The sequence below is a fragment of the Brassica rapa genome, chromosome A05, assembly GCF_000309985.2.
Source record: "Brassica rapa cultivar Chiifu-401-42 chromosome A05, CAAS_Brap_v3.01, whole genome shotgun sequence".
NCBI classification, from domain to species: Eukaryota; Viridiplantae; Streptophyta; class Magnoliopsida; order Brassicales; family Brassicaceae; genus Brassica; species Brassica rapa.
The window spans coordinates 22,703,986-22,726,192 of NC_024799.2; the positions used below are offsets into that span (position 1 = coordinate 22,703,986).

General features: G+C 37.9%; 6 protein-coding genes across 6 annotated transcripts; 2 read left to right on the forward strand and 4 right to left on the reverse strand.

The window, feature by feature from the left end:
- The first annotated feature begins 217 nt into the window (after positions 1-217).
- LOC103869837 (probable inactive ATP-dependent zinc metalloprotease FTSHI 2, chloroplastic) lies at positions 218-4,243 on the forward strand. The gene is made up of 11 exons (XM_009147905.3): positions 218-1,688; positions 1,929-2,101; positions 2,234-2,335; positions 2,425-2,589; positions 2,671-2,811; positions 3,016-3,174; positions 3,254-3,339; positions 3,432-3,510; positions 3,601-3,723; positions 3,795-3,851; positions 3,937-4,243. The coding sequence occupies exons 1-11, from the start codon at positions 371-373 to the stop codon at positions 4,147-4,149; spliced, it is 2,616 nt and encodes an 871-aa protein (XP_009146153.1). The 5' UTR covers positions 218-370; the 3' UTR covers positions 4,150-4,243.
- A 1,702-nt stretch (positions 4,244-5,945) lies between these two features.
- Positions 5,946-8,083, reverse strand: LOC103869838 (ethylene-responsive transcription factor ERF036). The gene has a single exon (XM_009147906.3). It carries the CDS (start codon positions 6,912-6,914, stop codon positions 6,192-6,194), a length of 723 nt encoding a protein of 240 aa, XP_009146154.1. The 5' UTR covers positions 6,915-8,083; the 3' UTR covers positions 5,946-6,191.
- Positions 8,084-8,342: 259 nt separating this feature from the next.
- Positions 8,343-12,300, reverse strand: LOC103869839 (protein MODIFIED TRANSPORT TO THE VACUOLE 1). Its single transcript, XM_009147907.3, has 6 exons — positions 12,083-12,300; positions 11,703-12,006; positions 10,267-11,007; positions 9,956-10,111; positions 8,858-9,799; positions 8,343-8,747 (listed from the first exon to the last, which is right to left on the reverse strand). The coding sequence occupies exons 2-6, from the start codon at positions 11,907-11,909 to the stop codon at positions 8,706-8,708; spliced, it is 2,088 nt and encodes a 695-aa protein (XP_009146155.1). The 5' UTR covers positions 11,910-12,006; positions 12,083-12,300; the 3' UTR covers positions 8,343-8,705.
- Positions 12,301-13,339: 1,039 nt separating this feature from the next.
- On the reverse strand, positions 13,340-17,644 carry LOC103869840 (tRNAse Z TRZ4, mitochondrial). The gene is made up of 10 exons (XM_009147908.3): positions 17,181-17,644; positions 16,994-17,083; positions 16,881-16,925; positions 16,741-16,795; positions 16,620-16,663; positions 15,929-16,545; positions 15,693-15,837; positions 15,310-15,360; positions 14,210-15,205; positions 13,340-13,817 (listed from the first exon to the last, which is right to left on the reverse strand). Exons 1-10 carry the CDS (start codon positions 17,556-17,558, stop codon positions 13,461-13,463), a joined length of 2,778 nt encoding a protein of 925 aa, XP_009146156.1. The 5' UTR covers positions 17,559-17,644; the 3' UTR covers positions 13,340-13,460.
- Positions 17,645-18,898: 1,254 nt separating this feature from the next.
- Positions 18,899-20,352, forward strand: LOC103869841 (photosynthetic NDH subunit of subcomplex B 3, chloroplastic). Its single transcript, XM_009147909.3, has 6 exons — positions 18,899-19,231; positions 19,423-19,533; positions 19,617-19,673; positions 19,822-19,884; positions 19,986-20,048; positions 20,141-20,352. Exons 1-6 carry the CDS (start codon positions 19,001-19,003, stop codon positions 20,228-20,230), a joined length of 615 nt encoding a protein of 204 aa, XP_009146157.1. The 5' UTR covers positions 18,899-19,000; the 3' UTR covers positions 20,231-20,352.
- On the reverse strand, positions 20,346-22,132 carry LOC103869842 (aquaporin TIP2-1). Its single transcript, XM_009147910.2, has 3 exons — positions 21,872-22,132; positions 21,531-21,781; positions 20,346-20,873 (listed from the first exon to the last, which is right to left on the reverse strand). Exons 1-3 carry the CDS (start codon positions 22,080-22,082, stop codon positions 20,505-20,507), a joined length of 831 nt encoding a protein of 276 aa, XP_009146158.1. The 5' UTR covers positions 22,083-22,132; the 3' UTR covers positions 20,346-20,504.
- Between the last annotated feature and the right edge of the window lie 75 nt (positions 22,133-22,207).

Here is a 22,207-nt window from a genome sequence, read left to right on the forward strand (position 1 = left end):
CTCCTTTGTATCATCACTGACCAATAATAAAAAAAAAAAAAAAAGCAAAGGCTACACAGTCGTGAAGGTAACTTAGAGTAGACACACACACACACCAGAATCAAATATTGATGTTCCAAGTTTTGGTGTTAAGAAGAAAATGGGCCTGACTTTCTGTTATTGGGCTTTCAAGAAGCCGCTTTCAAGAAGCCCACTGATACCACCACTGTTATGTGTTTGTCTGCATCTTCTATCCTCTCTCCTGAGGAATGAGATACGAAGCTCTTTTCCGAGATTTAATGTTGCTCAATCCATCTCCTCGCACTTCGCTTATCGCAATCCACTTCGTCTTCTTCTTCATGTAAGTCTCCACCTCAATCAAATAACACCAATGGCTTATCGTTTCCCTCTACATTCACCATCTCCACACTCTCACTTCCTCTCTCCCTCAAACCACCCTAGAAAACACCCCTCCTCAATCTCAATCTCATGCCACAACACAAACGATCCTCACCACGACGACGACGAAGAAAAATCCAAAATCAATCTCCTCGCAATACCAATCACACTCACTCTAATCTCCGCCTCTCTTCCCCAACCCTCCCTCGCCGCCGCCGCCGCCGCAACGAAGAAGAGATCCCTCAAGAAGCCTCAAGAAGCCTTAAAACCCGAACAGCTCAAATCCTGGTCCAAAGACCTCCCCGTAGTCTCCAAACGCATCCCCTACACCGACCTTCTAACCCTCAAATCCCAAAACAAACTCAAACACGTCATCAAACCTCAATCCTTAACCCTACGCCAAAAACCAGAGCCCGTCTTAATAGTCTTAGAAGACTCGCACGTGCTGAGAACCGTGCTTCCGTCAATAGACGGTAACAAACGGTTTTGGGAACAATGGGACGAGTTAAACATCGATTCAGTTTGCGTTAACGCTTACTCCCCTCCCGTTAAGAAGCCACCTGTCCCATCTCCTTACTTGGGGTTCCTATGGAGAGTCCCGTCGTACATGCTGACGTTAGCCAAGCCCAAGAAGGAGTCTAAACGGGCCGCGGAGCTGAAGCGGATGAGGGAGGATTTCAAGAGGCAGAGGAAGGAGGAGATGGAGAGGATGAACGAGGAGAGCGAGGAGATGGAGAAGGCCATCAAGGCGCAGAAGAAGATGCAAGAGAGGAAGAAGAGGAAAGCTCTCAGGAAGAAGAAGTACGAGGAGTCTTTAGTAGAAGCGAGGAGGAACTACCGTGACATGGGCCTTATGTGGGCCAGACTTGCCGAGGATTCGAACGTAGCGACTGCTCTCGGATTAGTCTTCTTCTACATCTTTTACCGCGTGGTTGTGTTGAACTATAGGAAGCAGAAGAAGGACTACGACGATAGGTTGAAGATCGAGAAGGCGGAGGCGGAGGAGAGGAAGAAGATGAGGGAGTTGGAGAGGGAGATGGAAGGGGTTGAGTTGGATGATGAGGAGGAGGAAGGAGGAGGGAGTGGGGAGAAGAATCCTTACCTGCAGATGGCGAAGCAGTTTATGAAGTCAGGGGCGCGTGTGAGGAGAGCGTCGTCGAATAGGAGGATGCCTGAGTATCTTGAGAGGGGTGTGGATGTGAAGTTTACGGATGTTGCGGGGCTTGGGAAGATTCGTCTTGAGTTGGAGGAGATTGTTAAGTTTTTCACTCATGGAGAGATGTATAGGAGGAGAGGTGTCAAGATCCCAGGTTGGATGTTATACTCCCTCCGTTTTAGTTTTAGGTTTATACACATTGATTAAGAAAACATTAAATTTTGCATATTTCCAAAATAAAAACACTATTAACTATACACCTGACCATATTTCAACCAATAGAAAAACAAATAGGAGAATGTTGTTTATAAATTTTGCATTGAAATTATAAAACGATATTTATTTTGAAACGAAAATTTTATGGAGGGAGTATAACCTTTGAAACTGTTTGCAGGTGGTATTCTATTATGTGGGCCACCTGGGGTGGGGAAGACGTTACTGGCGAAAGCTGTAGCTGGTGAAGCTGGAGTGAACTTCTTCTCTATCTCTGCTTCTCAGTTTGTTGAGATATATGTTGGTGTTGGTGCCTCTCGTGTACGAGCGTTGTATCAGGAAGCTAGAGACAATGTAAGTCCTTGTTAACTTTGCTCACATGTGTTGAGCGTGGAGCTTAATAAAAGCAATACCTCTTGGTGTGTAGTTAGGATTCAGTTTGTTACTGTTACTGGATGCTAATTTTTAGGTATAATCTGACTGCAGGCTCCATCTGTGGTTTTCATTGATGAGTTGGATGCTGTTGGAAGAGAGCGTGGGTTGATAAAGGGATCTGGAGGACAAGAAAGGGATGCCACTCTTAATCAGGTTCCTGACATTATAGATTGTGTTATTGTTGTCTTCTTAGGTTTTTTCCATGGGATGAAAAATGTTTAATGGTTTTGTGTTTGTGTCAGCTCCTTGTTTCTTTAGATGGTTTTGAAGGAAGAGGAGAGGTGATTACCATCGCGTCCACAAATAGACCAGACATTCTAGATCCTGCGCTTGTGAGGCCTGGAAGGTTCGACCGCAAAATCTTCATTCCTAAGCCTGGTCTTATCGGACGTATGGAGATTCTACAGGTAAATGGCTTCGTGTCTGTAAAGTAAAGGGTTTGTCCTTCGGTCAAAGAGCTATATCTTTCGTTTGGTTTGTTTGTTAAGGTTCATGCTCGTAAGAAGCCGATGGCTGAAGATTTGGACTATATGGCAGTTGCTAGCATGACAGACGGCATGGTTGGAGCAGAGCTTGCTAATATCGTTGAAATCGCGGCTATCAATATGATGCGTGATGGAAGAACTGAGGTAGGATCTCTATTTTAAAGTCCATGTTACTTAAATGTGTATCTGCCTTTGGATGGTTTTGAGTTCAAATGATAGTATCACGTAGCATCTGGTTTCTGGTATGTGGTGTGTGTGAATTGGGCTAGCTTAGGCTTATAACAAGTCAAGAAGTTTGATATCAGCAATTAAAGGACTAAGAGATCATATATATTCTCTGTAATGCAGTTAACAACAGATGATTTGCTTCAAGCGGCACAAATAGAAGAAAGAGGAATGTTAGATAGAAAAGATAGGAGCTCTGAGACGTGGAGACAAGTTGCTATAAACGAAGCTGCTATGGCTGTTGTCGCAGTGAACTTTCCTGATCTCAAGAATATCGAATTTGTATGTTTCTTAAAATCTTTATTTTTCCCCTTCAAACCCCCTTAGTCTTTGACTGACATTTAAAAATGACTTTGATCAGCTGACAATCAACCCTAGAGCTGGTAGAGAATTGGGTTATGTCCGGGTGAAGATGGATCACATAAAATTCAAAGAAGGCATGCTTAGGTCTGTATCTTTATTAAAAACATATTCGGTTTCTTGATTAAGCATGGGGTATTTACGATCTTTGTCTCCTTTGTGGTTTATACTATATGCAGCCGACAATCCCTGTTGGATCACATAACTGTTCAGCTAGCACCTCGTGCTGCAGATGAACTATGGTACGGTGAGGATCAGGTGAGACCAATATGATCTCCTTTAACATAGTAGATGTGACCTTATGCTTTTTCTTTCTTAAAGAATCTTTTTACTAATGATTTGTTCCAGTTAAGTACCATATGGGCTGAAACATCGGATAACGCAAGGTCAGCTGCTAGATCACTGGTTCTTGGTGGTCTCTCTGAGAAACATCATGGCTTGAATAACTTCTGGATGGCTGATCGAATCAACGTAAGACCACTTTATCTTGAATTGTCTAGAAACGAATATTATCATCACATTTACTTGGATTGATTTTGCAGGATATTGATGTGGAGGCATTGCGGATATTGAACATGTGTTACGACCGTGCTAAAGAGGTAAAGAGCAAATCTAAATTGACTTCTTTGTATCCTTTTTATATTGGTTATGTTTTAAGTGTGATTTACAAAATGCATACACCAGATTCTCCAAAAGAACCGGACGCTCATGGACGAGGTGGTAGAGAAACTGGTTCAGAAGAAAAGTCTTTCGAAACAAGAGTTCTTCACTCTTGTTGAGCTCTATGGCTCCATTAAACCAATGCCACCAAGCATACTTGAACTCAGGAAAATCAAACGGCTCCAGCTCCAAGAGGCCGTGATGAAACAGGACATGACTAGTGCAAGGAACAGTTGATAAGATGATTTGTGGCAAAACGTAGACCTTGTTGTAACCGTAGTGACATGTGAACGAGCTTCAATAAAAAAAAAGTTATTTTTTCAGTTTTGAAGGAAATTTCAGTTTCAAATAATTTTGAAAAAATAATCATGGATCTTTCTGACATGTGACATGAACCAGTTATGTAAAGCATGGGGTTATAAATTTCAATATTAAAAAAAAAAGGATTGGTTAAAAGACACTGAAAATGACACATTTTCTTATGTATTTGATTTTCTGGTATTTGTTTAGGTGAAATTGCAAATTGATTAGTAACCAAACCAAGAGTCCTAGGTTGGTCGATTTACATAAAACAATTAGATTATATTATAGGGTAGATAACATTTGACTTACAAGATTCGACAACTATATGATATTTACACATTACCAAATTATTTACTTAAACCCCCTTATTGGTTAATTAGCCACCTTCATGACTTAATCTCTATTATTGTACCCACCCGATTCATTTATACTAAAATAAAATAGGGTACCCTACTAGAATTATTTTATTATATGAAGTTCTTACATGCATAGTTGTTTTATAGTATAGTTCACATATTGGTATATCAATCATTTGTTACACTAGATTTCAATAGTGATTAAGCACTAGACAACTAAACATAATTTTTAATTTCTTACTTATAATCTATGTAAAATAGTTCCACACGCTTCCTTCTCTTAAGTTCTTGTCTCGTATCAAGTGTCCAAAACTATTTATACAACGGTAAAATTTATATGAACTCGTGAAAGAAATTGACAAAAACAAACAGAAGTCCACAACGGCATTATTTGACTCTCTCCCTATCTGTTCATCGTTCCCCCCACTTCCCACGCCACCACCTTCTTCTGATTATCAAATGAAATTATTTGTTTAAGCTAAAATAAACACGTTAAAATACTATATATAAAAACGCTCGTGTTTAAGAAGATTGATAACACGCTAACAACTTCAAAAAAAGAGATGTGAATATGGAATTTAAAATGTAATACCACCTGTTCTTTTTTTCATCATGTAAAACCATCTGTTCATGAAATATCCAAGTGCGTGTTTTATGTTTGAAGTATATATTATTTACTACTATAAACGATGAGGATGTCATTATATTAATTAGAACCAAAGAATCTGGAACATAGCAGCGGCTACAGTCACTGTAAAACAAAGAAAATAATAGACTTGTGATATGAATAATAAGATGGATTATTTAGGTTTGTTGGTGGAGACAACATACCGAAATAATATTGGGTATATATTGGTTTATAATTATTCGATCTTTGAAGAAATCGAATGATAATAAGTTATATAAAAGGTCAAAATATATTATTAGTGAAAAAAGAGTGGACGGTGCACCTCATTAGAATGTTTTAGCGTGTTCAGAGATACATCTCGTTTTAAAGAGATTAGAAACATATATATTCCAACCTAAAATCTGAGAATCACCTAACTGTGTATATAAATGTTTAGCATCGAGAATCTTATCAGCAAATGACATGGTTGATAATAATCTACAACCTTGTAAATTGGAGATAATATTGTAAGCTTATGAATATATTAGAATATAGTATCTCTGAAATTGAATTCTTAAGTTTGCCATGTGAGCATTGGAGAAGACTTTGACTATTGAAAAAAACAAAGAACAGCCATTGACTCTTTTAAAAACTATACGTTAAGAAGGAACACAAGAACATGTTTGCTTTGTTAATTCATAAACACAAGAACATGTTTGCTTTGTTTTTTTTTTTTAATGTTTGCTTCTTCTTTTTTTTGTTTTTTGATAAAAAAAATGTTTGCTTTGTTCCATTCACAAACACAAGAACATTGCATAACGATAGCTTTGATTTACCAAGTTACAATAATTGTATGATAAGTACAAATATAATTTCATTTTACAATAGTTGTATATTCTAGCCTTGGTACCGTATGTTACAACATATACTACCACTACAGTTCCTATACTACGTATCCGTACAAATAAAAACAACACATCAATACATGAATGCAACTTATTAATTAAACCTAATTAAGGATTAATCAGTTCCGTGTGAGGAAAGCTCCATAACTCCAAGAAGTCGAACTCCAAGAACTCTTCATAAAGATCCATAACCGGAGGAGGATACACCCAACAATCCAACGGCTCAGAATAATCCAGGTCGGAGCGTGACTTCACGCTCATGTCATAACTCCCCTCTTCAATGTTAGGCAGCTCCACAATCTCCTCCAACCTCTCCTCCTCCTTAGACTCCGAAGATTCCGGCGACGGTGGTGCTTCCTTCATCTCTGTTTTAGCAGACTCTGACAATTTTCCGTCGACCACCATGGCGGCGGCTTCCGCAGCTGCTGCTTGGATATCATGCGGCGAAGATGACGCCGGACGAGGGAGGACAGAGGCTAGCTCCGGGAAGTTGATGACGGCGGAGGAGCCTTTGATGGCGAGAGCAGCGACGTCGTGAGCACGCGCCGCCATGTCTGCGGTGGCGAATGTACCGAGCCAGATTCTAGTCTTTTTGCGAGGCTGTCGGATCTCGGAGACCCATTTGCCCCAGCTTCTCATCCGTACACCTCTGTAAACAGGATGCTTAAGCTTTGAAGAAGAGGAACAAGAAGAAGAAGAAGAATCATTGCTTCTCTTTCTTTTGTTGTTTTTCGGTGAAGTTTCGGACAAGTGGGTGCTTGTTGTTGTAGTTACATCAGATTGGTCCGAAGACGATGATGTTGGTGATGAAGAACTGTTGGATGACGTCATTTTTTTTTGTAGTCGTTTGAGAGAAGAGAGACTATTTTGTTTTGTGTGTTTGCGGACGTGAGAGATGTATTTATAGACTGCAACATGATGTTCAATTCTTTTTTTCCTTCTTCTCTCTTTTTGTTAATTATTAGAAAAAGAATTAACACGTTTTCTGGTATTTGGATCTCAGAATAACTAATAATATTGTAACCTTATATAAAAAAGCAAAATACTTAATATAATAATTTCATGTTATAGAAAAAAAGATTTTTCATGTTATATTCAAAAATAAAATCATGCGTAATTAGTTTTCTTTTTGTTATGAAGGAAAAAAGCCAATTATACACAGTTAAGTTGTGTTTCAATGATACATAACTGAATCAATGGTGATTGATTAGTGGGTATTATATCTCGGACTGTTCTTGTTTATTTAGACAATTCCTTTTCTTTTTTTTGTCAGCAAGTGGACTAGTATTGCTTATCTAGTTCTTGTTTCTAAGGTTTTATTTATTTTGGTGGAAATGTGACAAACAATCGAAGAAAATAAAATACCAAATTTGACTTATGGAAACTAGGCGCTCCATTTTAAGTGACACTTAGCCTACCCAATTTTCACATACCACGAAGCTTTTTCTTGTTTAAAAACAAACCAGAAAATTGCAACCATTAGTAGTTACATAAACTATCTAGAGATTTAATCACTCAGTAATCAAACTATTTAGGAACATAAGGTAAGAGATTAAAAGGTTAAAGAAACAAGAGAAAAAGATTCACAGGAGAACGTTTCTGACTTTGTAATTATCATCTAAAATGCTATCGTTTCCTCTTTCAGAGAGACTAGAATCTAAAGTTACTCACGTGTGTCGCTATCAATCTTCCCGTTGAGATCATTTTTTATTTATTCATTTTCATATATACACAAAAAGAACACACCAATATTAATTACATTTAAACTTTTGAAGACGTCAATTCATCATTTCCGTTACCCATTAAAAAAAAAATAAAAAAAAAAGTAACTTTCAACCACTTTTTCATTCTTTTCTATCTTTACCGTTGGTAGAAAAGAAAATATCATAAAAGTTGGCACTCTTATCAAAAACATCAGTTAAAGACATCTACAAATGTAACATTGTGGTCCTATTCTAAGCCCTTTCATAAACTATGTAACGTCAAAACTAAATGAAACAAACGAGGCATAACAAGCAAAGCTGACTCAAAATAGACCAAGCCTACTTTCCGCAAAAGAAAGACCTAAACGTGTTAAAAACTATACAGTTAGGAGATATTGTAATGATTAAGTTGGCCATCAACAGGCGTCAGGAATCTCAACTGAGACTAGGCTGAGTAAGAAGCTGACTTGAAACAAAAAAACATATGCTTCATTACATTCATTACCGACTGTGCTCCAAGAAGAATTGGAGATTGTTAATGGAAAAGACTCTTTTGTTTCCTTAATTTTATTTCATTTCTTGTCTATTTCGATACACAGACAGTCTCTTCAGATATATATAGCAAACGAGAAGACGAAACACATTTAAAATCCAACAGGTGAAAACAAAAGCAATTCTAAAACTACATGTTCATTCCACATAAACAATGACTCCAAACATAAGACAGCGAAGACAAACAAAGAAGAAAAAGAAAGCAAAAAGCTTACCATATGATTCAAATCTATCAGAATGTAACAACCTCGTCATCTCCACTTTCTCCTGAAGTCTTTTACAGCTCTCATAGATAAACGTTTTAGCCTCCTCCCTTCCGTGTCCATATCTCATTAAATAACATGTAACACCGGATATTAGCAAAGCATCACGATATTCTCTTTGTGTCGCGGGCAGATGAGAGATGATCCTGCACCAGATGAACATATAAGTTGTTACTGTATATGTAAATGAGACAAGGGTGGCTGTAAAAGAAGATTTTACAGTTCTAAATTGGGTGAGATTGATTGCAAAACTTACGGAGATGAAATCAAACGCTCTGGTATCTTCTTTTTTCGGACCATTCATTGTTGAGGTTGGAGCTTGATTAGCAAAACTTGGCTGGAATATATCAGGGAATGCTGACTGACTTCCTCCGCTAGTACCCATAGGGAGAACATTTCCACTGCCCTGAGCATTCATGTTGCCAAACTGCTGGAAGTTGGATATATTACCAAGGTACTGCTGCTGCTGAGCTAGCAAGCTTGCCATGGCAGCGTAATTCAAAGGTTGAGACGCAAAGGCTGGATTCATCATCATCCCAGGAGGGAAATTAAAGGGCATGACACCTCCAGGAACCATTGGGTTTTGAATAAACCCAGAACCTTGTGAGCCAAGAATGCCTCCAAGAGGATTTTCCGGTTCTTGGTGGCTGGTGGTGCTCGGCATTGCAAATATATTCTCTGGAAGGGTGCTTGATGACGAGCCTTTCTGACTTGATTTGGTTTCGTCAATGGAGAAGCTTCCCATTAGATCATTTATGCTTTTAGAATCTTTGGGCTCTGCTTCAAGTGCTGTAGTTGAACCAAACATATCAAATAACTCAGGCACTTGATTACCACCACCAGCAGTTGGCTTTTCCCCAACAGTCATTCCAGAGAAGAGGTCATCTGCACTTTCTTTTTCTTCATTAGGATGAAATGATACATCTGCAAAAGGGTCATCATCATTTTTCTTCTCACTGCTAATCAATCCAGTGTCAGTGCTATCCCCAAACCAATCGTCATCCATCAATGGAGCTGCTGTAGTCACTGTACTGCCAGTATTAATAGCATTTGGCATGTTCAAGGTATCTTCTGTTGTATAGTCTGAATCACCTGTGTCAATCAAGTCAGGTAAATCAACAGCAGTCTCTTGCTTCACAGTATTCTCTGTGCTGCTCATAAAACCCTTTGACTGACCACCATTTAGAAGGCTCAGAACCTACACAAAGCCAGTATTTTGAGTTAAACCATCACATGAACATAATACCAAAAATGAGAGCTTTGTGAATGTTTGCAACAAGGATAAGATAAAGACGTTCTTCAGTAATATCATCATGACTCTCGAAGTCATGTGCGGTTGCAATACCAATCTTACCTTATTAGCCTTCTCACGAAGAGAAGACTGAGGAGAATCTGCGCATCGTTGTATGACATCTGTGTTTTCACTAAAATAAGTGTAAACAATTGACAAGTTACCATCTTCCTTCTTCCTCAAAATGGCCTCAAGGACACATAAAGCTTTCATTCGAACCTATCAAACGAAATTCAAAATGTCTTAATAAGTACAAACGTGGGAGACCTTTTTAATACTACATAAGGAACAAGCCAGGGAAGGAAAATACAAATGATAGAACCAATAAAAGGGCCATAACATTCGCATCAAACAGTTTCATATCATAAACATACCTGCCACATTGGAGACTGGAGCTTCCCCTCAAGAGCAATGCTTAAAGCAACTGTATCCATTTTCGCAGCCTCTAAAATGAATACATGAAGTGCATCCCGAGTTGGCTGCAGGCGTACACCACCAGATGTAACAACTGTTTCCAGTAGCTTTTCCTCACGGGTTTTGCTCTCAAGACGAACTGAACCCGAACTTTCACTTGCGGCCTCTCCAGAAACGTGCCCCCAAGATCCACCACTCGTGTTCTTAGACGCCCCATATTTACCATCACTCCCCAGCTTAACCGGATCATATCTACCCGAGTTCTCATTTTCCAAAGTTAAAGATCTGTGGAGATTCGGACCTCTGTAGCTGCTGCTTCCACTCTCATTCTTATTAGACAAATGACCTTGAGCAAAACTACTGATTCCTTGCTTTATCGATGCACTTCCAATACCAACCACCTCACTCAGGAACGACTTATTATCATTAACCGGCACCTGATAGTTGGTATTACCAAATCCTTCTATGCGTCTGGTGATGCTTTCAGGAGCAGCTGGCTTACTACCATTCTCTTCCGAGAATATAGCAGAGATTGTCTCCTGAGCAGTATCTCGTACAGCCTTATTGAGCGCATCCCCTTTTAAAGGATCTGGATACCCCTTGTAATGAAATAGATTGCGAACTGCCACAGAGTTCCTTTGCATTTCTCTTCTGAACTCAGAGCCAGACTTCCCCACAGCATACTTTATCAGTCTAAGAGCCTGCATACATACAATTACAACATTCCCAAGAGAAATTTAAACCAGAAATAGACCATAAAGCTATCAGTTCTACGCCTCTTTATCAACTCTAGGCTATAATCAAAAAGAATAAAGAACTAAATCTAGATCTCCAAAGAGACATTAACCAGCAAACTAAATCAATACCTACAAGCAACATTCTCAACCAAAATCTTCACGGAGACAAACGATCTCACAAAGGAACAACAGCATAACAATCGTACGTTTCCCAATCAACTATATGCTATAATCAAACGAATAAAGAACTAAATCCTAAACTCCAGCAACCTAAATCAATCCCCACATGCAACATTCTCAATCAAAAACTTCATGGAGACAAACGATCTCACAAAGGAACAATAGCATAACAAGCAAACGTTTCCCAATCACCTATATGCTATAATCAAACGGATAAATAACTAAGATATGAATCTCCAAAGAGACATCAACCAGCAAACTAACTCAATCTCCACATGGAGGCAAATGATTTCACAAAAGGAACAACATTTTAATCAGTCAACCATCGGCTTAGCCAATCAAAACAGAGAAAAGGAATACAATTACAATTACAAGAATCAGTAATAACAATCCTAAGCTTCCCTATCAACTCTAGGTTATAATCCTAATCTCAAAGCCACATGCAACAACTACAAACGATCTCACAAAAGGTCCATCACCTTCTGCTTAACGATGGGGCTCTTGTTATCAAGACGTTTCAGAATAAACTCGGAAAACTCCTTGACGATGGAGACGTGAGAAGAACGAAGGAGGTCGCAGAGCTCTTCCAATTTGTAAACAGGAGCCACCTTGTCTTCGTCAGAGGTCACCGCATCGATCATCCGCGACCTCCAATACGATTCCACCGCTCTCCTGCTCGTGTCCATGATCGAGAATTCCCAAACGCACAGCAAATCAATCAATCAATCGAAGGCTCTTATCGGATCAGGTCAGTTTCGCGATCGGGAGCTCGATTTCGCCTGCCTGCAATCCAATAAAAGTAGAATCGTTACGCAAATCGGAATCAGATCGAAGAAAAGCAGAGATCGTTGAAACTCACCGTCGGTGTGTGTACGTGACAAGGAAGGAAAGAAGGAGTCAATTACAGATCCAGAATGGAAGCGATTCACAACTTTCTTCCCAATTTTTTCTCTTTTTTTTTCTCACACATGTTTTAATATTTATTACGTTTAATATATTTTTTATTTGTATAATTCTAACACCAACAAATTAGTATATGTGAGGCTTTCTTAGTTGTCATTGTACAATCTTATCTGGCCTTTGGGCTTATAATTAAATAAATGATACTTTCTCGGTATCAGTTTAACTAGTGTTTAAGAATTTTAATTTTGTTTCAAAATAAATGATATTTTCACAATTCTAAATAAAATTTAATATCATTTGAAATTTTTGACCAATTATAAAATACTATATCTTTTTTTATTGGTTAAATTAATTTTATTCAATGTTATTTTCTGTAACCAAAGCTAATTACATAAAAGTTTATATTTTTTTAATATCTATGCAAAAATCTTAAACACCTCTTAAAATGATACAGAGGGAGTATAGAAAACGAAAGATTTATTACATGTTTTACTTGAAACACATCTTGAACCAATCCCTCTTTTTTTTTATACAATGTTTTAGCTTTAACACCATTTCCAACTCAAAACACTATTTCAGTGTCAGAATCACATTATTTTAATATAATTTTAGCATTAATTTTTTTTTCCAACCATAACAACAAACTTTACACTAAAAATTATTTTATAATATTATATGTATTTATGTTTTATTTATAATTTATTTTATAATTTATTTTATTAATAAATTAACTGAATAATATTTTAGTGTGATGAATAATGTGAAATTATAGTGTTGCACTAAATTATGTTATTTTTAGTGATGGACTGAAAATTTTTTTATGTCAAAATCACATAGAGTTAGGTTGGAGATTAATACACAACAACAAAAATAATGAAAAATTACTAATTATTGCTATTTTGAACTAATAAGACAAAAACAACATATTAACATTTAATATTTTAATAATTTTACATAAAAAGTTTCAAAACATTAAATACATTGAAACAAAAATATCTTCTAAAACATCGTATGAAAAAAGAAGGGAGTATTTTACATCATCTTTGACATTCTATTATTAATGTTTGAATTGACTACTACACCTACGCCATTTTTAACTGTTTTATGAATATTCACGGTTGAGAACTTGAGATAATTCTATTTGCACCACATTTTTTATAAAGATTTTTTTATATTTTAATAATAAATCATTTTTCTACGAACTACTCAAATCAAGAAGCTTTCACATTCACATTTTATAAATTAATTTCTATTTATTTCTGCTACAAGAAAAATTCAATTAATTCGAATCAAAAATAACAAAGCAAACACCAAAAACTAAATAAACAAACATTCTAATTGCGGAAAAAGCTTGAGACTTTGTTGACACTCATCATCAAACCATCATCACTCTCTTCTTCTCCTTCATCATCTTCATCATCAACCACCACGTTTCTGAACAGGTTTTTGAAGTAAGGAACAATCTTTGGAAGCACATGCAAATCCGCCATGTTTATACTCATCATGTCGAAACCAATGCATGTGTTGTGCATATGAGACTCCTCAATCACAGGAATCTTCGGATACCTCTGGCTAAAATGAGTCAGTATGATCCGGTACACTCCTGCCGAAGATCCAACGTCGATTGCTTCTTTAGTCGTGCTATGGTTCTTTGCAACAGCTTCTTCTACCAACGCATCCTCAAACGTGGCCTGTGTAACAAATAGGAAGATGAAATTTAACTAGAACGTGAATAAAGTCATGTAGCCTGCGGTTTTGAACCGAACCAAACTCGCCGAACCAATATTTTTGGTTAATTCAGTTAGTTTGGTTACAAGTTCGGTTCAATTCAGCAGGTTTATAAAAAAAACTTTGGTTTTCGGTTCGGTAATCAGTTAGCTCGATCTTTCAAAAAAACTGTTAACCAAATCTAGAACCAAATTAACCGAAATTACGGAATTTAATCAAAATTTTTAACTGAAATAAAATCGAAACCAAAAACTTCGGTTAGTTCAGTAATTTTTTTAAAAACCGAACTAGCCAAACCCGCATGCCTAAAGTCATGTTTTAGAATAGTTTTGGTTAAGTAGGAAGCTTCGCTAACCTCATGTATAAGAACAGTTGCTCCTTTTGAAGCTTCAACCATCTGAGGACAAGGCCTTGTGTCGCCTGAGTAAACAGTTTTCCAACCCGGAATCTTATCTCCGGCCATGTTCTTTCTCTCTGCTGCTTTTAAAACAACCCCAAAGGCTTGAGGGCAATGCACAACAGGAAAACTAATCAAATCCTCTAAACCCATTTCTCCTAGAACCCTTTTCAGTTTCTTCAAATACGGTAAAGCTGAAGCATTGTCTGTTAAAGGGCTACTCGGTCTTTTATATATACTCTGCATTGGACTTCCTTTACTAAACAAAGAACCTTCTGCACTACCGTTGCTGGTAGTTTTCTCAGGGCTGGTGGTTTCTAGAGAAGCCCAAGAAGTTGAAGTGGTGTTCCTACAATCAAGAAACTCCATATCCAAATCCTCAAGTCTTTGATACGCATCGAGGAAGTTTTTAAGCGGTCTCGGTCCAACCACAATCACCGGCTCATGAGCCCCTCCTTTCAAAAGCTCACGTCTACGAGCAAGGATCCTAGCAAGCCCCGTATGGTGATCAGCATGGATGTGAGAGATCCATATACATTTCAATTTTTTAACCGCTTCATCAGCTCCTTGTAAACCGTATCTTCGTTTAAGCTGGCCCAAAGTACCTTCCCCGCAGTCCAAGAGAATGCTACCTCTAGAGAATAGGTCGATGTAAACCGCACTGACGTTTCTGTATCTTGAAGGTTGGGATGAACCGGTGCCTAAAAGGACTATCTCCATGTCGTCTCGTCTGATGTTTTCGAGACAGCTTGGGACAGTGCTCTCGTTCAGCCACGGCTCTTCGATCATCATCTTGTTGTTGTGTGGTCCGTTCCATAACCGTTTGACTTCTTCGGTCTTGGAGCTGATCTCAGGAATCTCTGAGAGTAGCTCGTCTATTACACGCGAGGAAGTTAATTGACTAGGGATACAAGATCTGTCTATCCCGAGGTTGAGATGTGGACGCAGAGTGAACTGCGCACCATAAAACAAAGTTAGAGAGAGAAAGATTAAGAGCTAAACAAACCAGTGCACGAAAACAACAGGAAAGGAACCAAAAGCATGAGAAACTTCAATACCTTGAGAAGATTTTCAGCTGAAACGTTTTCACCAAGACTTGAACCAAAGCACTGACAAGCAAAGAAAAGAACACAGCTTGATTCAAAAATATCCGAAATTATCCAAAATACTTGAAAAGTAGCTAAAATTAAATATTCAAAAATACTAAATCTCCAAAAATAGGCTAAATTTCTATTGGTTCTCCAACCAAATATCTAAACTGAACCAATTTCATGTTAAATATGGATATTTATCATACACTAATCAAATTTATGTGTTGTATTATTTTAGTTTTGGATTTTAAGGTACGTTGAGATTTTTAAATGGATATCCGACCTCTGAACCGAACACCAAAGGTTTGAACTGACTAAAAAAATGTAGTATCAGGACAGCATTTGCCAACCTTACTAAAAGAATCTGGATTTGTCGAGTCATTAGCATGTTGAGGAGACCAAAAGCCAGGAGCTGGAAAGAACTGTGGGCATAGATAGTGGAGTCTAGCTGTGATTCTAGAACTGGCTTTCAAGATCGGAAACTCCATATTCTTCCTGGCCAAAACACCAAAACAAACTATTAGAAAAATAAAAATCAACAACTTTTTTTGATAAAAAAAAAAACAATTAACTGAGGAAGACTCACGTCTCATGTCCAGCGAGAATGTGCTGAGCAGAATGAAACCTCTTCATCCAGCTCTGGTAAGTCGCACTATTCGTCACAGAAGCTGGACTCAAATGTATAATACAATTAACAAACTTATCCCCATCTGTTGAATAATAACTCTTCATCGATGGAGTAGATAGCAGTTCCTCGGCGTGTGACTCTGTAGGACAGTCCACAAGCAAAACAACAGGACCAGGAACCGAAGGTCCCATCACATCACTCGGATGAACCGTGATATCTTTGAAATCTGACTTCACCGACTGTCCAGACTGGAGTTTACCGTATTTTGGACCAGCTCTGAGCCCAAGAGCCATGGCCTTGGCCGGATCGAATTTTCCGTTGATTTCAGGTAACTCACAAACATACACAACCGACGTTTCGCCAGATTTGCTTCCTGGTTCAAGGAGAATAGCGGAGATTTTCACAACTTCGTCATTAACAAGAACAAAGGGATCATCCTTGGCTTTACTCGAGCTAATCTGAGGAGTGGAGTCAGATGGGCCAAAACTTCGTGTGTGAACCATTGCTGCACGAGGGATGAATGACCTCATAGCATCAACTAAGTACTTGAGATCTGAAGGACCCCATACGTTCACCTTTTTTTAACACAAGAATCATTATAAGTTTTCAGCAATTTCATACAAAGAGATCATATGAGAAGAACACTCACGGATAAACCATCTTCACCAATACCAGCTAGAGTCAGTAGAAGACCTAAAGAATTTAAAACATGAAAATGATTTAGAGCAGAAACACACATTGAAGCTGGTTCCAGGATCAAGAAAACAAACCTGGAAGTCCACCTGCTGTCTCTGAGCACACACGAGATAAAAATATATGATCCACCTGAAAAAAAAAAGTTAACAAATCAAATCACATTTCAAAAAAAAAAACCTCATCATACACAAAAAAAAAGAGACACAAAACATACCTTTGATAACTTAATTTTATGTTCTGTACAGAAACGTTGCAAGCCCTACAAATTCAATCAACTTGCAAGTAAGAAGACTACATCTACTAACAAAAGCTGATCATAACACTAACCTCTCCAGCATTAAAGATGAATCTTTGTTTGTCAAAGAAGAGTAATACAGAAGGTGACGTGTCCTGTGTATCCATCCCCGTTCCAAGTATCTAAAATTTCAGACAGAACCGGAGAGAGAGAGAGAGAGATCAAGTTTCAAACTTTAAACAAAACCCACAACAGATTGAAAGTGGAGATTAAAAAAACCTGGACATAGGCAATGGTGTTGGTGGGATTAAGCGTGCGAGTGTTCCTCTTGAGACTCTTCTTAGGCTTATCGATCTTATCCTTTCCCTCAGCTCTCCTCTTGTTAAACTCGAAGGAATCTGAAGAAGACGACATGCCTTTCCTCTGCCTACTCTTCTCCTCCTCGAAGCTGCTCCACTTTCGTCGCGGAGGGAAGCGAGGAGAAGGGTCGCTGCGACGGTAACCGGCGGCGCGAGGACGGCGAGGAGAAGAGGGAGGAGGAGAAGAGGCGAGGATTGGGTAGAGAGAAAAGGGTCGGAGGAAGAGAGCGAAAGAGGAAGACTTTAGAGGAGAGAAGCCGAGGAGGGTTAGGTTATGATGAGGCATTGAAGTTAACATCTTCGTACTGTTACTCCTCCTTCAGTTCCTCTTCTTCCTCGGAGTCTTCTCTCTGGATTGATATTTTCTTTTCTCCTGTTTTTACAAGAATATGAAATCGTCACTTTAGCCCATGGGCTTTATACGGCCCATTAAGTAATCCATTGAGAGAGATCCCTTTGTACTTAAACTGCAGATATCTTCGGCCCATATCTGTACCCTTTTTCCACATCTTTGGATTTAGTGATGGTTTATTTATTACTGTTGAATATTTCACTTCTACCATTTTGCCATCTTCCTATCTAGGCATGGGCATTCGGGGTCCCAATCGGGTTTTGGTTTTATCCAATCGGGTTTCGGTTTTTCGGGTTTATCAAAATCAGCCACATTCAGATTATATGAAAGTTCGGTTCGGGACCGGTTCAGGTTCTATCGGATTCGAGTCGGGATTAGTAAATCTTCAAAGAACCGGTACAACCCAATATACTTTCGGGTTCGGGTCCCAATCGGTTTTTCGGTTTAAAAGTATCTGATTTTTACCTATTTTATAACCAAAACATGAGTAAAATCGGTTCTTCAGTTTTAAAATACTTGATTTGTACCTATTTTGTAACCAAAATTTAAGTAAAACCGATTCAAAATTAAGGAACATCAACTGTGATCATTCAAAATCAAACGAAAAGTAAACATATTTACTGATAAAAAGAAAACCAAATAAATAAAAGCATAAAACGAAAATCAAGTTCTCATGAAATGAGAAACATTGTTTAACGAAAACAAAATCAAAATCTAAATACTTCAAGATTCAACGACCATCTTTAACCATCAACCTTCATGTAATAGATAAGTATTTTAGATGTTCAATATTTCTTAGTGTATTTTGGATACATATTAGAAATTGAGATCATGTTTGGTACAAGATCTTTTCGAGGTTTTGAATGTTTCAGGTTCTATCGGATATCCATTTAGATTCGGGTTCGGTTCGGATAATACTCATAACCCGAAATACCACAAAACAAGACTCATTCGGTATTTACGTCGGGTTCGGATCGGTTCGGATTCATTTTTCTCGGATCGAATTTGGTTCGGGTTTTCGGGTTCGGTTTATTTGCCCAGCCATATTCCTATCACCCCAGGCAAATCTATCTCTAAGGTATATTTGTTATATGTAACATCTCAATTTCTGGTATCTCTAAGGTATACCATTTTGACTGGTATTTCCTATCAGTCTATCATCCCAGCCAAAACTATTTGAAAGGTTTTCTGTACCATTTACCATTTCTCGTTTAGATTTCTCTTTTACCATTTACCATTTGCTATGTCGTTTGGATAAGAGATAGAGGAGGCACCACACACTTCCACATAAACCTCAAGAAGTGATATAAAACATTATCCCAATTAAAAGACCCAGCCCGTTTTTTTGGTTCTGTTTGACTTCTTTTATTTGTTAGGAGAGCAAGACTATGGGAAGTGTACAGTTGAGTGGTTCAGGCTTAGTAGCTTCTCTATCTCCAACTCATATCTTTAGCCACAAAACCAAACTTAGTAACCCAAAGTCATCCTTTTTACGCTCAAAAGACAATGCCCCCAGAACCAAAACCATCAGAGCCATAAGCACCGCACCAACGAGCCAGCCTCCCGTCGCAGCTGAGCCTGATGACGAACCTCCTGCTGTCGATTTTGCGTTCGTCCATGTAAGTACTGATCTTAACTCAACGGTTATTTATACTCTTCTTAGTTATTATCGTTCACAAGGATAAGTAAAGTGATTAGAGAAATTAGTAGATTTTAATGTTGTTATACTGAAAAAAATATATTTAAAGCGAAACTTTGAACGGTTTTTTAATTAACAGAAAGTTACTTAATATGTGGATGATTTATTTAGTCGGTGTTGTTACCGGACGGGACACCGGATGTGCATTGGAGAAGAGCGTGCGGTGGACAGAAACTTAGAGACATAATGTTGGACACTAACATCGAACTCTATGGTCCTTACGTATGATTTCTAACTCAGTTTGATAATTTCTCTTAATCAAAATAATTTGGAGTATCATTTTAATGTGTCATTTAACTTGGCAGAGTAAGCCCTTGTCAAACTGCGCAGGAGTAGGAACTTGCGCCACTTGCATGGTCGAGGTATACATATATCTTATGTAATAGTAGTAACTTCTTAATAAATAATCAACAAAACTTATAAGATTTTGATTTCTTCAATAAGCTTAACTAATAATTCAAGTGATGGTTTTTCAGATAAAGTAATTTATTACCTGATCATTTTTGACAGATTGTAAATGGAAAGGAGCTTCTAAATCCACGAACTGACATTGAGAAGGAGAAACTCAAAAGAGTATATATATTCTAATTTTAAACTACTAGAATTTAATAATCATGTATCATTTGTTTATACTTTATAGTACTCCTTAAGATTAAAAAGTGATTTTGTCACAGAAACCAAAAAACTGGAGACTAGCTTGTCAAACCAACGTGGGAAACCCAGACTCAACGGGATTGGTATTATAAATAACTCTCTCTTTACTCTTTATCTAGTAATCTCTGGTATAATGAACATGTGACTAATGTATATTTAAAAATGTACTGAATAGGTTGTCATCCAACAGTTGCCAGAGTGGAAAGCTCATGAATGGAACATCCCTAGGAATCTGCCTATTGATGATCCCGAAACTTCTACATGAAACGATTAATTTGTTTATTTGTTATACTATATATATCATGAAAATGTAACAAACGATTTTTTATATATGTTGATAACTAGCCATACAACTACCTAGTATTATTAATATAGAATGATTCATTATAAACCAAAGTAGCCTTCCATTAAATAATATTCATACATAAATTGGATACAAGTTACAGTGAAGCCGGACCAAACTCCAAACAAAGCAACAGATCGATCGAGACACAAAGAAACAAATTAAACACATAATATGAACCGTCACATTTTATTGCTTAGAAGTCAGAAGCAAGAGGAACATGTTCGGAAGTCATGAAGACATTTCCGTAGGTAATTCCAGCGAGTCCACCACCGATGAGTGGTCCGACCCAGTAGACCCAGTGACCAGAGAAGTCTCCTGCTGCAACAGCTGGTCCAAAGGAACGTGCTGGGTTCATGGATCCACCGGAGAAGGGACCAGCAGCGAGGATGTTGGCACCGACGATTAGACCAATGGCCAGAGGAGCGATGGTTCCAAGAGAACCTTTCTTGGGATCAGCGGCAGTGGCATAGACGGTGTAGACCAAAGCGAAGGTTATGATGATCTCCATCACTACTCCTTCTATCGCTCCTACTCCAGCAGCAACGCTGTGGGTTGGAACAGCCTGCATTTTACCATAGTTTAAGTGTTTGTTAATTTTATGAGTTTCTACTAATTAAACAGCATCAGTAGTTGTATATTAGTGGAAAGGAAACCTTAGAAAATTCTAATAACGTTCATTTGAATTAGACAAAAACTTTAAACAAATCAAATGTTATATAGACTATAGTTAACATAAAGACAGAAACGGACAAACGAAAGCTATTAAATAAGAATATGAAGTTTTCTTTGCTGACCTGGTTAACTATATATTGTCATTATGTTGTAACCTAATTTATAAGATTGAGATTGTCTTCCAAAAACCTAGACTATGTTATTTTATTTTTTTTACAAAAAAGATTGTTATGTTTTGTAGACCAACAACGAAGTTATTGAAGTTATGTCATTGTAGCTTTGTTAGTCTACAAAACATAACAAAAAGTCTACAAAACATAACAAAAAAAATTTTTAGAAGTTTGTTCAAAAAAATAACAAGGAAGTTATGTCATTGTAGCTTTGTTGGTTTACAAAAGAAAATAATTTTTTTATATTAAAAGGTTTATTTTGATAGAAATCATTAGTAGAGATTTAATTGACGCACTTCTTCTTCTATTAATTTTGACTGGTGGAAAAAAAAAAGCGATTTTATTGTCCTAGTAAGGACGTTGTGATGAGTACATACCAAACCACCGGTGACGTATTTAAGAAGGAAACAAGCGGCGGTAGAGCCGAGAAGCTGAGCCACCCAGTAGAAAACTCCGGTGATTAGGGTGATTTGACCACCGACAGCGAGGCCAAAAGTGACGGCTGGGTTCACATGGCCACCGGAGATGTTGGCTCCGACTGCAACCGCCACGAAGAGGGCGAAACCATGGCACACCGCGATGGCGACAAGCCCCGGGGTATCAAGAGCCGCATCTGACGTCAGCTTCGCTGTATACATAAATGTGACACATTCATTAAGAATAATGGACCCACTGTTACGGATTATGAAAGATTATTTAGATATGCTTAGTTACGAACCGTAGGCAATGGCGGAACCAACACCAGCGAAAACAAAGAGCAAAGTGGAGATGAACTCAGCCAGGTAAGCTCTTAGAGAAGCCAAGCTGAAAGAATCATCAAAAGAACCAAAGGCAACTCCAGCCATTGTTTTAGATGAAAACTGAAGAAGAGGAAGTGTTTGGAAGTTTTTTTTTTTGCTCAATGAAGAAGATGATAAGACTTTTTGCATGCCACTGTCTTTTTATATAGGCGTCTCGTCATATATCCATGCATCATGTATATATTTAAAACTAATCATTTATGAGTTTATCTTTGTGGTGGGTTGGACACAGATTAATAAATGATTTCATGTGT